Genomic DNA, 15,070 nt, shown 5'->3' with positions numbered 1-15,070 from the left:
TACAGGTCTGCCGCCCACGAGACTACGGGGTATTCACCGGCAAAGCTGATGTTTGGACGTGAGCTGCGATTGCCGGTGGACCTACTGACAGGAAGGCCTCCTGGGGAAAGCCTTCCAAGGGACGCCTCCAGTTTTGCCCGTCAACTAGAGGAACGGCTGGAAGAGGTGCACCATCAAGTCCGAGGTGCCTTGAAGTTCTCCGGGAGGCCATGAAGCGCGGTTACAATATGAGGGCAAGCCACGTTGACTTCAAGGAAGGAGACCGAGTCTGGCTTTACAACCCGCAGAGGAAGAAAGGACAGTCTCCGAAGTTACAGAGCCCCTGGGAAGGCCCTTACACTGTGCTAGAACGCCTCTCCGACGTGACTTACCGAATCCGGAGAACGGAAAAGACCAAGCCGAAAGTTGTCCACGTCAACCGCCTATGGAGGTACCACGGTCCGGGAAACTACACCTGGAACAACTACAGACACCCAGCAGCCGACGAAAACGCAAGGGACGTCCAGGACCGAGAGGAGGTCGACGACGACGTAGGCCTCCTGGCCCTTTCAGCCGAGGGAGATAACCTCCCGGCTTCGGCAGATGTTCCAGGGACACCCCAAGAAGCGGACGACGACGAGGCGCACCAGGAGACAGACGCGCAGGAGGCAACGAACAGACGACAGAGACAACGCAGGCGTCCACAGCGATACGACGATTATTATGTTTTTGATTAATTCTCTTATGTTTGTACATAGTTAAGTGTGTGATCGGGACGATCACAATTAGGGGGGGGGATAGTGTTGTGCTGGAAGCTTCCCCCGGCGACCATAGGCCTCTAGAAGGCTCCCGGAGAAACGAGCAAAGGGGCGGAGAGCAAGGCGAGCCGTCCGCGCCCCACGGGGCGCGGCCAGGCGCCAGGCGGGAAGTATTGCCAACTTGCATATATTTTTGCTACATTTTCTTGTATGATCTGAAATATACTGTAATATTCTAGACTGTACTGTTCTGGATATATATAGGAGAAGAGGGCGAGAGAGAGTCTAGTCCCAGTGATAGTAAGCTAGTGGTAAGTGAAGAGTCAGAGTGAAGTGTACTACTAAGGAAGAACATTAAACTACAGAAACTGTGCAAAGTGTTTACATATCTCCCTCCCACGGAGTCTCCTGACGGTGACACGGAACCCAAGTAACACGTCCGGCATAACAATAATAATAATAATAATAATAATAATAATAATAATAATAATAATAATAATAATAAACCTCTTTAAAAAATCGCACCAAGACTCTACCCCTTGGGTGGTGTGGAAATAAGGTCAAAGTGTAATATTTTAATGTTCTTAGCGACCACTCCTTCCCCACTTCCTGGCCATCCCCAGCGGAACCTCACCATTCACCTGCATATAACTCACATCAGAATTTGCTTGACGGTCCTGGCATTCCATATATAGGTACAGTCTCCATATTTTATCATAATTTTGCCATATGGCTGACATTGTATGGCAGATGGCAGACACACACTAAAAAATGGCAGAAATGCGATAATTTAAGCAGGCAGGGCAACTGGCAACTGCGGTGTGTTGGGTTGAGAAGTGCATGACAACGCCGCGGTGGCAACGCTGCCAAGTGTTGTACAAAATTCTTTGTATTCACTCACAGATAGAGAATCAATCATAAAAACCATATTTGTTTTTATACTATAGTGAGAGAGAAAGAGAGAGACACGGGGAGAGAGAGAGAGAGAGAGAGAGAGAGAGAGAGAGAGAGAGAGAGAAGGGTGTGAGAGGCACGGTACACGAGGTCAGTTGGAGACATAGCACCAGTGTCTAGCGGGCTGTCTACGTCAGAGCCGCCACTTAAGATTTGCCGGACTATACCTTGGACTGTCCAGTCCGTGGACAAACACGTATATACATCTTTGCGGAAAGCTGCTACAGTGTCGAGAGCCTCAGGTATGATATACAGCTCAGCCCGGGTCGAGGACAGGTACCCTGGCAGCCGCCTGGTGACCTCAATGTCAGTGTACAACAGAACTGCAGATTTCTATCATATGTAGCCCTATCTGGTTATACAGTTCTCAACTCACCTGTGAAATGATGTAGAACCACTACGCTCCCTTTTCGTACAGCCATATGCTGAACAGGCAGGCATTGTATGCACGTTCAATGGGTCCACTGGATCAGCTGATAGATGTTTTGAGTCTAAGGGGGAAGGAGAGACAGCGGACCAATAGCGCGTTGGCTTCGCGTTCGTGACGTCATGGCGGCTCCTCCAATATGCTCCCCCATGGTGGGGGAGCATATTTAAACTACTCCAACCGAACTTTACGACCTGCTAAAGGTGGCGTCACGCTGGACCAAATCTGGCGTGCACGAGCTTTTGCTGGCAGCTTTTGCTGGAGGGATGGCTTGCTCCCGAGCTTTTGCTCCTGCGTTCAGCTCGCCGCTTGGACGGGGAGCAGCTCGGCGAGCCGCAAGCAGGAAGTCAAATGAGCTCTTTGGTGCACCGATATGTGAATAATATATATTACCTAGTGTATTGAATCCGTATACCCATGATATTAGAAAACTTATTCACATACTCCTTTTATGTTTGACGGTGTTTGTAATATTTTATAATGTTATGCCGGACGTGTTACTTGGGTTCCGTGTCGCCGTCAGGAGACTCCGTGGGAGGGAGATATGTAAACACTTTGCACAGCTTCTGTAGTTTAATATTCTTCTTTAGTAGTACACTTCACTCTGACTCTTCACTTACCACTAGCTTACTATGACTGGGACTGGGACTCTCTCGCCCTCTTCTCCTATATATATCCAGAACAGTACAGTCTAGAATATTACAGTATACTTTAGATCATACAAGAACATGTAGCAAAAATATATGCGAGTTGGCAACACTTCCCGCCTGGCGCCTGGCCGCGGACGGCTCGCCTTGCTCCCCGCCCCTTTGCTCGTTTCTCCGGGAGCCTTCTAGAGGCCTATGGTCGCCGGGGGAAGCTTCCAGCACAACACTATCCCCCCCTCTTAATTGTGATCGTCCCGATCACACACTTAACTATGTACAAACATAAGAGAATTAATCAAAAACATAATAATCGTCGTATCGCTGTGGACGCCTGCGTTGTCTCTGTCTTCTGTTCGTTGCCTCCTGCGCGTCTGTCTCCTGGTGCGCCTCGTCGTCGTCCGCTTCTTGGGGTGTCCCTGGAACATCTGCCGAAGCCGGGAGGTTATCTCCCTCGGCTGAAAGGGCCAGGAGGCCTACGTCGTCGTCGACCTCCTCTCGGTCCTGGACGTCCCTTGCGTTTTCGTCGGCTGCTGGATGTCTGTAGTTGTTCCAGGTGTAGTTTCCCGGACCGTGGTACCTCCATAGGCGGTTGACGTGGACAACTTTCGGCTTGGTCTTTCCGTTCTCCGGATTCGGTAAGTCACGTCGGAGAGGCGTTCTAGCACAGTGTAAGGGCCTTCCCAGGGGCTCTGTAACTTCGGAGACTGTCCTTTCTTCCTCTGCGGGTTGTAAAGCCAGACTCGGTCTCCTTCCTTGAAGTCAACGTGGCTTGCCCTCATATTGTAACCGCGCTTCATGGCCTCCCCGGAGAACTTCAAGGCACCTCGGACTTGATGGTGCACCTCTTCCAGCCGTTCCTCTAGTTGACGGGCAAAACTGGAGGCGTCCCTTGGAAGGCTTTCCCCAGGAGGCCTTCCTGTCAGTAGGTCCACCGGCAATCGCAGCTCACGTCCAAACATCAGCTTTGCCGGTGAATACCCCGTAGTCTCGTGGGCGGCAGACCTGTAGGCCATGAGAAGCGCAGGCAGCTTCTGATCCCATGAAGACTGATCATTGTTGCACTGCTTGGCCAACTCCTGGCCCAACGTCCAATTAAACCTCTCCACCATTCCATCTGACTGTGGGTGCAGAGGGGTGGTCCGGATCTTCTTGATACCCAGAAGCTTGCAGCACTCAGCAAGGACTGTTGACTCAAAATTCCTTCCCTGGTCGGAATGGAGCTCGTTAGGCACACCGAAGCGACAGAAGAACTCCTCCACCAAAACCTTGGCGATGGTAGTGGCTTCCTGGTCAGGGATGGCGTAGGCTTCCGGCCACTTGGTGAAGTAATCCATTGTGACGCAGATGTACCTATTTCCGTTCGTCGTCAGAGGCAAGGGTCCTGCTATATCCACTGCCACCCGTTCCATGGGGGCTCCAACCTGGTATAGTTGCAGTGGGGCACGGTGACGCTTCTTGGGGCCCTTCTTTGCACAGCACACCTCACACGCGTGACACCATTCTTCCACGTCCTTCCTCATGCCAACCCAGTAGAACCTTTGGCGCAGGCGACTCAGTGTCTTCTTTACCCCTAGGTGTCCGCTGGTGATGCTGTCATGCATTTCTTTCAAGACGCCTTCCCGGGACTTCACAGGTAACACCGTGGACCAGTAGTGGTCAAGACCATCATGAGAGACCCAGCGTCGCTGCAACACCCCGTCGTCTATCCGAAGAGTGTCCCACTGAGTCCAGTAATTCTTGGTGGTAGGGCTTTCTCTCGAGATTACTTCCCACCCAGGTCGCGTTGACGACTGACTCAGCCACTCCATAATTGGTCTCAGATCTCGGTCCTCCCGCTGCAGTTTTCCCAAGTCTTCCCATGGCGAAAAACAAATGCCTACACTCCTGACACCAGTGTTATGCCGGACGTGTTACTTGGGTTCCGTGTCGCCGTCAGGAGACTCCGTGGGAGGGAGATATGTAAACACTTTGCACAGCTTCTGTAGTTTAATATTCTTCTTTAGTAGTACACTTCACTCTGACTCTTCACTTACCACTAGCTTACTATGACTGGGACTGGGACTCTCTCGCCCTCTTCTCCTATATATATCCAGAACAGTACAGTCTAGAATATTACAGTATACTTTAGAATTTTAGATCATACAAGAACATGTAGCAAAAATATATGCGAGTTGGCAACACTTCCCGCCTGGCGCCTGGCCGCGGACGGCTTGCCTTGCTCCCCGCCCCTTTGCTCGTTTCTCCGGGAGCCTTCTAGAGGCCTATGGTCGCCGGGGGAAGCTTCCAGCACAACAATAATGTTGAGAAAAGTAGTGTTGGATTTTATTTTGATTTCCAAGACCAAGACCAAGACCGCCCAGGCCAGCTGATATAAACACTCGCCATGGCCACCTCTCCTCGTTCAAAAGTTCACTTGTCCTCCTTCATTGTACACTCTTTGATAGCAAGAGTCAGGGACCATCCCGAGTTATGGGACCACAGCCATCCAGATTTCTGTAAGTCTACGCTGAAGAAAGTTATGATGTTATGATGTACACATCATGGGTCTCCCTCCCTTCTCTTCAGCCATGACCGAACCCAGACTCGTCTTTTCTTCTTCTGAGCTCGTTGAATAACAGCAAGTAATGCCGTCACAGCTGCACACTTAGCCGTAATGCGAAGCGTAGGTGTAGTAGGCACCATGGTTGAGGCTTTGTTTACAATGTTGCTCGTCGCTCGCCCCTCGTCAGTGTGACGACAACAGTGACTTGCTCGCGAGCAAAAGCTGCCAGCAAGAGATCGTGCTTTCGTGAATATTATCCCCTATTTTCAACAATAAATAGTCCTTGAATTGGCTTTTGAAAGTGTTTCCATGATTGTTGAACGTTTGTAGAAAAGATATATGAAGAGCTAGTGATGTTTCATAAGGTAGGTGATGAAATACTGGCACGGTACTAAAACGAATCTTAAGTTCTTAACCCATATTTTTTTCGTCAGTGGCTTGCCTGAACACGCTGTGAAAGAAGGCAAGCATGCACATCCAAAGTACACACACGGCCGCAACTTTAGTTACCCCTGAACTGGCGGGTACTTTTTTTTTTTTGCCTTCAAGTGACGCCATCCCGTTGCTCCGCCCCCAAACCGCCCCCTGCGCGTACTGGTTGCAGTTCTGAAGCAGAGTGACTTGACTTGGTATATAATTATAGACTTAGCTTGTTGGCTATCAAATAACATGGTCACGTACGCTCGAACGATCTATATGGGTTTTCAAATTCATTAATTGATAGCTCATTTTAAGTAAATTAAAAGACATCTTGCTCTGGAAGTGCAAGTAAAGGGTATCTTAATAATGTACTGCATGTAAAGAACGCTTAATAATCGAAATAATATTAAATAATAAATAATAACTGTTGAATGCGATGCTGGGTTATTTCGCATATTAGGCTACCCATGTTATATACATGCAATACATCAAAATTCCTTATATACCCAGGGAGCCAAACCCGATTTTTTCCAAAATTCGTTCCGGTGTGCTGTGAAAGGTTGGCTTATGCAAATCACATCTACATTCTACAGGTGTCCAGGGACATGTTTTAGAGTGCCAAATCCCGGGAAAAAGCTGCTGGAAAATTTTGGGAGGTCAAAAACTAATATAACCCCATAGGTTCGAAAATCGTAGCTTTTGTCCCTATACACTGCATCTACTCACGTTTTCAATGCAAAAGATTGCTCTCAGTTCTGTTTATCGGCTCTTGGTCTCATCAGCTCTCCTCCTCTTAGCTGATTGTCTTCTACCTCTTGAATTCCGCCGCCATATGTTGCCTCTCTATCTTCTACCGAAATTTTCACGCTGACTGCTCTTCTTGTGATTGGAAGTGCATCTGTTCTTTCTTTTAAGTTTTTATATCCCTTCTCGATAAACTTAATTGCTGCATGTTGTATGGTTTGCTGCTTTTCATCTACAGACGACTGTGCTTCCAAAATTCTTAATTTCTCAAGAGCATCACCTAGTGGGATAGATGATGAACAGATGAAGCCCGATCCTGATGTCTGGTCAATTACTGAGACTCTCTTACCAAACCTCTGTTGCAGTTTCCCTTTCAGTCTTGTAGAATGATAAGTGGATGCTGTTTTCACACCAATATCAAGGCACTTTTCTCTGTATCTATTTCCTAGTGTGTGAATTAGAAATCCACTCTTCGCGAACAATGGAACCTCCAGTTCTTCTATCAGACTGTCAAAAGCCAAGTCATACATTGTCTGATTAAGTGATCTACCTTTACTGATCCGTGTAGCTCTAAAAGCGTTCATTCATGGTTTGTGGTAGCAAATATCATTTGCTCCCATGTCATTCCCTTGGCCAATCAGTCTGTAATGGATATCTCGTCTGCCCAACTGTTTGGCCTTGTCATGTATTGCTTGCTGGCTTTGTTTGTTGTTATCCTGCTGGTTGGTTTCTTTCCCTGGTGCCATGTTTTGTTGCATATGACATTTTTATTTTTATTTTTTTTTGCATCAAATGCTGGAGCATATTTCGTAGTTTTGATTGGTGATTCCAGTGATGATGCGCTGCTTGAAGATTGGCCAGCACTGCAGGTGGGAGCTGGTTCATCTCCAAGACGTTTTTTCTCATCTTAGGTGTAACTCATTTTGAGGAAATACCAGTTCCGACACTTTTTGTGCCACTGAGATTTGTCTGTGGTCCGTGCTTCATTTTTTACTTCATCTTTAAGCATTGAGTACGTTTTATCTTACCGAACATTCATAGCATCAAGGAACTTTGGTACAGATGTAATCTGAATGTTCATCAGTTTTACCTCAGACGAATCTTGTCATATGGGACACCCACACTAATCCACAGACTCTCTCAGCCTTTTTGGCGGGTTGAAAGACACTGTTCCTGCTGCTCATCTTTTCACTCCTTTGCTCATCTTGTTTTCAGAAGCCGGTAACAAATAAAAAAAAAGCACATGATGTAACTACCCACCACCACTTTAGTACAAAGCAAAAGAAATTGAAAAAAACATAAAAATAAATGTCAGATCCAACAACTACATTTGCTTCATCTGTTCCTGTGAACGTTCAGTGTTAGATAGAAAAGGAGCAAAATGATAAAGGATTTGTTTTTCAGCATTATCTCAATAGCCTGACCATTCAACTCACATGCAGTCATGCACCATCGAAAACAGTAAGAGACACCACTATTGCTTCAATTGTTTTCTGGATCTGGGTCTGGATTATAATGCGCAGGGCACCTATCAGGTGCATAACACGCATATTTTCACTCCTTTGCTCGGCATAGATACCTGTAAGAAATAAAAAAAGCGCATGCTGTACGTAACTACCCACAACCACTAGCTATACAACAAAACAGAAGGCATAGGAAACAGAAAATAGCGAATGCCAATTCAAAAACTACATTTTCATCTCCTGTTTCAATGCTTACTTGTTTACTTGTAGGTCTTGCAAGGCAATGCCTCAGAGCAATGGTGATCCAACACAGCATAGAATAATCATAATTACACTGAAATTGAAGTTTTTTTTCAGCGCAAGCTCAATGCACTGACCACGAAGCTCACATGCACACCTAGAAACACTGAAAAAAGTTAGAAATACATGCTCTGAATCATCACTGCAGAGAACATCACTACTAAGGTTCGAGTTAGTGCCGGTGTGGCTGGAATTCTCGATTTTTGTTTTTGTTTTTGGGCTGGTAAAAATTTCCAGCAACTTTTTCAGAAGGTCGGCCCTCTAGATCATGATCCTAGGTATATGTAGAGTGGGTTTTTATAGGCCAACGTTTTACAGCACACCGGGACAGATTTTTCACTTGGCTCCCTGGGTATTATGTATAGACACTTGCAGAGCCAGATATCACTTTATGTACCTGAATGAGATGAAATATGGGTATCTGAAAGGCTATAGTAGATCGTTCGAGTATGATCAGACTATACTGTTTAATATACAAGCTGTTCTTTCGTGTGCTTGTATGGTAGATTATCGCTGCAAATCGGCATGTTTGCGGATCATATGAGAGGGCTTGAAGGTTTTTTGTATATACAAACATTCACATATATCACTGAAAACATAAAGTTGATCTTCACGCAATCATGAACTAACAATGCGCAGGTGCTACATCTGCGTTCGCGAGTGGTACTACTACTACTACTACTGCTGCGGTTCCTACAATAAATATTCAGAACTGCACGTGTTTCACTCTGGTGGACAAATTTAATCTTTTATATGTTAACTCTGAAGCTCTGTTGAATTTTTAGTTAATAATTTATGTCGAACTAGCATCAGTCATCCACCAAGGAATATTTTATAAAATGAGTAATTATACTCTACAATTTTTTTGCTGGCAGACGCAGCCTTATTGATACTATTTACGGTTGAAAATATCTGAATGTTTGTCAGTTTCAATCAAATAGGAAATCAGGTGGAGTTGGCAGGAAACGAAAAGTTCTTCCTTATTCGCAGTACCCTAGTAGTACTTTCCTAGAGCACTTCCTAAAGCATCGTGCGTCAAGTAGGGGTTCCTCGAAGTTGCAATAAAGAAATAATATATTTGGTTCTTTACAAAAAAGTTGACATAGGTTTTAAAACAAATATTCATCAGTTATATTTTTTATCAAAAAAATTAAATACAAAAAACATTTCAGAACCGCCAATACCACTGGCGGGACAGAATAGATGTGGCCCATTGGCCTAGACACATAACACAGAAAACATAATTATGTACTAATATTGTGATATAAAAAATGCATATAAATGAAGAAGAAAGAAGTACTAAACTAGGAGTGGTAGTGCTGTTTCACCTCGCACTACCTTCGGAGGTCAGGTTAAACTGCACCTCAGCAGTGACAGGGTACACTTCCAAATCGCCTGCTGAGGTTCCCGTCACTTGTTGCAGGACTTTTAATGACACAGGACCTGAGGAATTCTCGTCACCCGGCTCATTGCTGGAACCTGCAGCCTTACTATACCCCTGCGTACGAGCCCCACTATAGCTTCGTGAGGGCAGGTTGAATGAAGAGCGAGTGCCGGTCACCGTAGTGGCATCTTCATGAGCGCGGCTTCGGCCTCTTCCAGCTTTGTTAATGGTAACCTTTCTATTTCCATCACCTTCATGAGCGCGGCTTTGGCCCCTTCCAGCATTGATAATAGTAACCTTTCTATTTCCATCACCTTCATGAGCGCGGCTTTGGCCCCTTCCAGCATTGATAATGGTAACCTTTCTATTTCCATCACCTTCATGAGCGCGGCTTTGGCCCCTTCCAGCATTGATAATGGTAACCTTTCTATTTCCATCACCTTCATGAGCGCGGCTTCGGCCCCTTCCAGCATTGTTAATGGTAACCTTTCTATTTCCATCACCTTCATGAACGCGGCTTCGGCCCCTTTCAGCTTTGATAATGGTAACCTTTCTATTTCCATCACCTTCACTACCGCTATGACCTCTGTTATATTCTGCGCTGGAAACGGTAAGCCTTCTGCCTCCACCACCTCTACCACCACGACCTTCACTATTTTCTACATTGAAAATAGTAAATCTCCTATCTCCATCTCGTCCATCACGGCCTCTACCTCTTGCTGAATTGAATATAGCAGGTCTCCTGTTACCATGGCCTCTTTCAACACCACGATTCCGGCCACTCACGGATTTATATATGGAATGCCTTCCGTCACCACCATAAGATCTCCGTCCACCATCAGTAACACGATGACGACCTTGTCGATGACCACGATTACGACTTATACTAATTCCATCCACTATTTCAACAGGTAATCTTGTAACACTGAATCCTTCTCCAAATACATTCTCGTTGACGTCAGTTTTTGATTTACCAGCACTGCCTGTGACTAACCCTCCTGATTCATTAGGACCCCCATCGATCAAGCTATTACTAGAGCCACGGCCTCCCTCACTGATCAACCCACTACCAAATCCATGGGCGCCTCCACTGTCAAAACTATCCCCATATCCACCGCCAGTGCCCGAATCGTCACCAAATCCACTGTTACCGCTGCTGGCCAACCCATCACCAAATCCACCGCCACTGCTACTGATAAAGCCATCACCGAATCCACCGCCACCGCTGCTGGCCAAACCATCACCGAATCCACCGCCAATGCTACTGATCAAGCCATCACCAAATCCACCGCCACTGCTACTGATAAAGCCATCACCGAATCCACCGCCACCGCTGCTGGCCAGGCCATCACCGAGTCCACCGCCACTGCTGCTGTCCAAACCATCACCGAATCCACCGCCAATGCTACTGATCAAGCCATCACTAAATCCACCGCCACTACTACTGATAAAACCACCACCAAAATCACCGTCACCCCCACTTGGGAAGCCCTCATTAAGTCTACCACCACCACCTGTGGCCGAGGTATCACCAAATACATTGGCCGTGTCTGTGCTCAAGCCATCTCTCAGTCCACCAGCATTACCAGTGATAAACCCACCTCTCAGTCCACCGTCACTGCCTTTATCAAAGCCACCTCCCTGTTCACCGGTACTTCCCGAGTCAAAACTTCCGTGGAATCCACCGGCTCCGCCTGTGACAAACTCACCACCCAGTTCACCAGCACCACCTGTGATAAATCCACTACCTACTCCAATGGCACTGCCAGTGTCCAAGCCATCGGCAGTGACGGAGGTAAACACACCTCCCTGTCCTCTGGTACTACCTGTGTCTAAACCATCTCGAATTGTTCCAGTACTGCCTGTGTCCAAGTTACCCTCCAGTCCACTGGCACTGTCTGTGTCGAAACCACCTTCTAATTTACCGGATCTGCCAAAGAACAGGCTTCCTCCTAATCCACCTAAATTAAATCCCAGTCCAAAGGGGCCACCCAAGCTGAGTCCCAGACCACCGGTGCCACCAGTGCTGCCTAAACTGAGTCCCAGTCCACCGGTGCCACCTGTGCCCAAACCACCTCCCAGTCCACCAGTGCTGCCTAAACTGAGTCCCAGTCCACCGGTGCCACCTGTGCCCAAACCACCTCCCAGTCCACCAGTGTTGCCTATGCTGAATCCCAGTCCACTGGGGCTACCTGTGCCCAAGCCACCTCCCAGTCCACCAGTGTTGCCTATGCTGAATCCCAGTCCACTGGGGCTACCTATGCCCAAGCCACCTCCCAGTCCACCAGTGTTGCCTATGCTGAATCCCAGTCCACTGGGGCTACCTGTGCCCAAGCCACCTCCAAAGCCACCAGCGTTGCCTATGCTGAATCCCAGTCCACTGGGGCTACCTGTACCAATGCCACCTCCAAAGCCACCAGCGTTGCCTATGCTGAATCCCAGTCCACCGGTGCCACCTGTGGTCAAGCCGCTTGTAGCCAAGCCTCCTGTGGCCAATCCACCTCCCAGTCCACCGGTGCCTACAGCTAAGTTACCTCCAAGTCCACCAGTGCCTCCTGTAACCGAACCACCTCCCAGTCCACCAGTACTGCCCAAGCTGAATCCCAGTCCACCTGTACCCCCTGTGGACAAGCCACTTCCCAATCCACCAGTGCCACCTAAGCTGAAAACGTTCACTGGTCCACTTGTAACCAATCCACCTCCCAATCCACCAGTGCCACCTAAGCTGACAAAGTCCACTGGTCCTCCTGTAAACAAGCCACCTCCCAGTCCACCAGTACTGCCGAAGCTGAATCCCAGTCCTCCGGGCCCACCTGTGGCAATGCCACCTCCAAAGCCACCAATACTGCCCGAGCTGAGTCCCAGTCCACCGGTGCCCCCTGTGCCCAAGCCGCCTCCCAATCCACCAGTGTTACCTAAGCTGAGTCCCAGTCCACCGGTGCCCCCTGTGGCCCCTGTGCCCAAGCCGCCTCCCAATCCACCAGTGTTACCTAAGCTGAGTCCCAGCCCACCGGTGGCCCCTGTGGCCAAGGCGCCTCCCAATCCACCAGTGTTACCTAAGCTGAGTCCCAGTCCACCGGTGCCCCCTGTGCCCCCTGTGCCCAAGCCGCCTCCCAATCCACCAGTGTTACCTAAGCTGAGTCCCAGTCCACCAGTGCCCCCTGTGCCCCCTGTGGCCAAGCCGCCTCCCAATCCACCAGTGTTACCTAAGCTAAGTCCCAGTCCACCGGTGCCCCCTGTGGCCCCTGTGCCCAAGCCGCCTCCCAATCCACCAGTGTTACCTAAGCTGAGTCCCAGTCCACCGGTGCCCCCTGTGGCCCCTGTGGCCAAGCCGCCTCCCAATCCACCACTGCTGCCCAAGCTGAGTCCCAGTCCACCGGTGCCCCCTGTGCCCAAGCCGCCTCCCAATCCACCAGTGCTGCCCAAGCTGAGTCCCAGTCCACCGGTGCCCCCTGTGCCCAAGCCGCCTCCCAATCCACCAGTGCTGCCCAAGCTGAGTCCCAGTCCACCGGTGCCCCCTGTGCCCAAGCCGCCTCCCAATCCACCAGTGCTGCCCAAGCTGAGTCCCAGTCCACCGGTGCCCCCTGTGCCCAAGCCGCCTCCCAATCCACCAGTGCTGCCCAAGCTGAGTCCCAGATCACCGGTGGCCAAGCCACCTCCCGAACCAATGCTTGTGCCGAAACTGAATCCCTGTCTATCAATGGTGCCTGTACTCAAACCACCCCCTTGTTCACCAGTGTTGCCAACAGATATGATATTTCTCAGTCCATTGGCGCCACCTGTAGCTAGACCACCTCCCAATCCTTCGGTGCTAACAACCCCAAGACTAACTTCTGGTCCACCGGTACTGAAAGTAAAACCAGTCCCAAACCCACCGGCTCCACCAGATTCAAACCCAGTCCCTGACCCACCAATTTCATTAGGTCCAAAGTCAGTCCCTGAGCCACTGGCACTGCTAGAGACAAAGGCAGTCCCTGACCCACCGGTGGCACCAGATCCAAAGCCAGTCCCTGACGTGCCGGCTCCACTAGATACAGACCCACTCCCAGTCCCTGACCCACCAGTTACTACAAATCCAAAGCCAGTCCCTGACGTACCGGCTCCACCAGATCCAAATCCAGTCTCTGATCCACCAGTTCCTACAGATACAAACCCAGTCCCTGTCCCACCAGTTCCTACAGATCCAAAGCCAGTCCCTGAAGCACCAGTTCCTACAAATCCAAACCCAGTCCCTGACTCACCAGTTCCTATGGATGCAAAGGTAGTCCCTGATCCACCGGCTCCACCAGATCCAAATCCAGTCTCTGATCCACCAGTTCCTACAGATACAAACCCAGTCCCTGTCCCACCAGTTCCTACAGATCCAAAGTCAGTCCCTGAAGCACCAGTTCCTACAAATCCAAACCCAGTCCCTGACTCACCAGTTCCTATGGATGCAAAGGTAGTCCCTGATCCACCGGCTCCACCAGATCCAAGGGCAATCTCTGACCCACCGGTTCCACCTGATCCAAGGCCAGTCCCTGACACACTAACTCCACCAGATTCAAAGCCAGTCCCCACTCCAATGGCTCCACCAAATCCAAAACTGGTCCCTGACTCACCAGCGCCACTATTGCTTAACCCACCAGCTCCACCAGATTCAAAGCCAATTTGTGACCCACTGGCGCCGCTAGAGACAAAGCCAGTCACTGACTCACCGGTTCCACCTGTTCCAAAGCTATTTCCTGACCCACCGTCTTTACCAGATCCAAAGCCACTTCCTGCAGCAACAGAGTCAGTAGTTCTTCCTTTTGTTGAGGCAAATCCGGAACTTTCTGCTATTTCACCAGCAGATAAAAAGCCTTCGCCATTGGCATTTCCAAAACTATTTATTCTGCTGGAACTTCCACTCTCTGATCCAGATCCAAAATTCGCTTCCACTCCAGAACCAAATCCTGAGCTTAATACCACTGCGGGGCCAAATCCAGAACTTTCTTTTATTCCAGCAATATCTCCAGAACCTTCTGTTTCTCTAGGACCATGTCCAGAACTTATTGTTATTTCAGGAACATCCCTTAAGCTTTCTTCTCCAGTTTCAAATCCAGAAGCTACTGTATCCCCATCACCAGTTCCAGAGTTTATTATTACATCATGATCAAACCTGGAATGCAAAACGCCTCCACCAGATGCAAAATTTCCTTCTCCCAGGTCTGAACTGAGATTTGCTTCACTTCCAGAGCCCCTGGCTTCTTTCTCTTTGGACACTGAAACTCCTCCAACCCCAGTTAACTCTCCTGTTCGAAGTTCGTTTCCATATGCTTGATCTGGAGATTCTTGGTTTGGAAGGCTATGTGTGTATTTCACAGATATCTTGTAGCCGTTTTCTCCTCCCAAATTATACTCTACATGCTGTTGAGCACCCCGAGGGAGCGCCATGAAGTAGCTTCCTCCCGTCTTGCTACTTCCACTCGTT

The 15,070-nt window shown here is 48.8% G+C and overlaps 1 protein-coding gene across 1 annotated transcript in view; it reads right to left on the bottom strand.

Annotated features, from left to right (window-relative positions):
- Positions 1–9,558: 9,558 nt before the first annotated feature.
- The window catches only part of LOC126986562 (uncharacterized PE-PGRS family protein PE_PGRS46-like), a 23,840-nt gene continuing 18,328 nt past the window's right edge, over positions 9,559–15,070 (bottom strand). Inside the window, exons 4-8 of the mRNA XM_050842829.1 lie at positions 13,128–15,070; positions 12,996–13,070; positions 11,544–12,497; positions 10,653–11,132; positions 9,559–9,659 (exon numbers count right to left, since the gene is read on the bottom strand). The exon at positions 13,128–15,070 is cut by the window's right edge and continues 42 nt beyond it. Of these exons, the coding sequence (XP_050698786.1) occupies positions 9,559–9,659; positions 10,653–11,132; positions 11,544–12,497; positions 12,996–13,070; positions 13,128–15,070 (3,553 nt within the window). The remainder of the gene's footprint in view (positions 9,660–10,652; positions 11,133–11,543; positions 12,498–12,995; positions 13,071–13,127) is intronic.

The sequence above is a fragment of the Eriocheir sinensis genome, chromosome 62 (assembly GCF_024679095.1).
Source record: "Eriocheir sinensis breed Jianghai 21 chromosome 62, ASM2467909v1, whole genome shotgun sequence".
Lineage (NCBI taxonomy): Eukaryota > Metazoa > Arthropoda > Malacostraca > Decapoda > Varunidae > Eriocheir > Eriocheir sinensis.
Note: the sequence above shows the minus strand (reverse complement) of the source record. Positions and strands in the feature narration are given on the sequence as shown.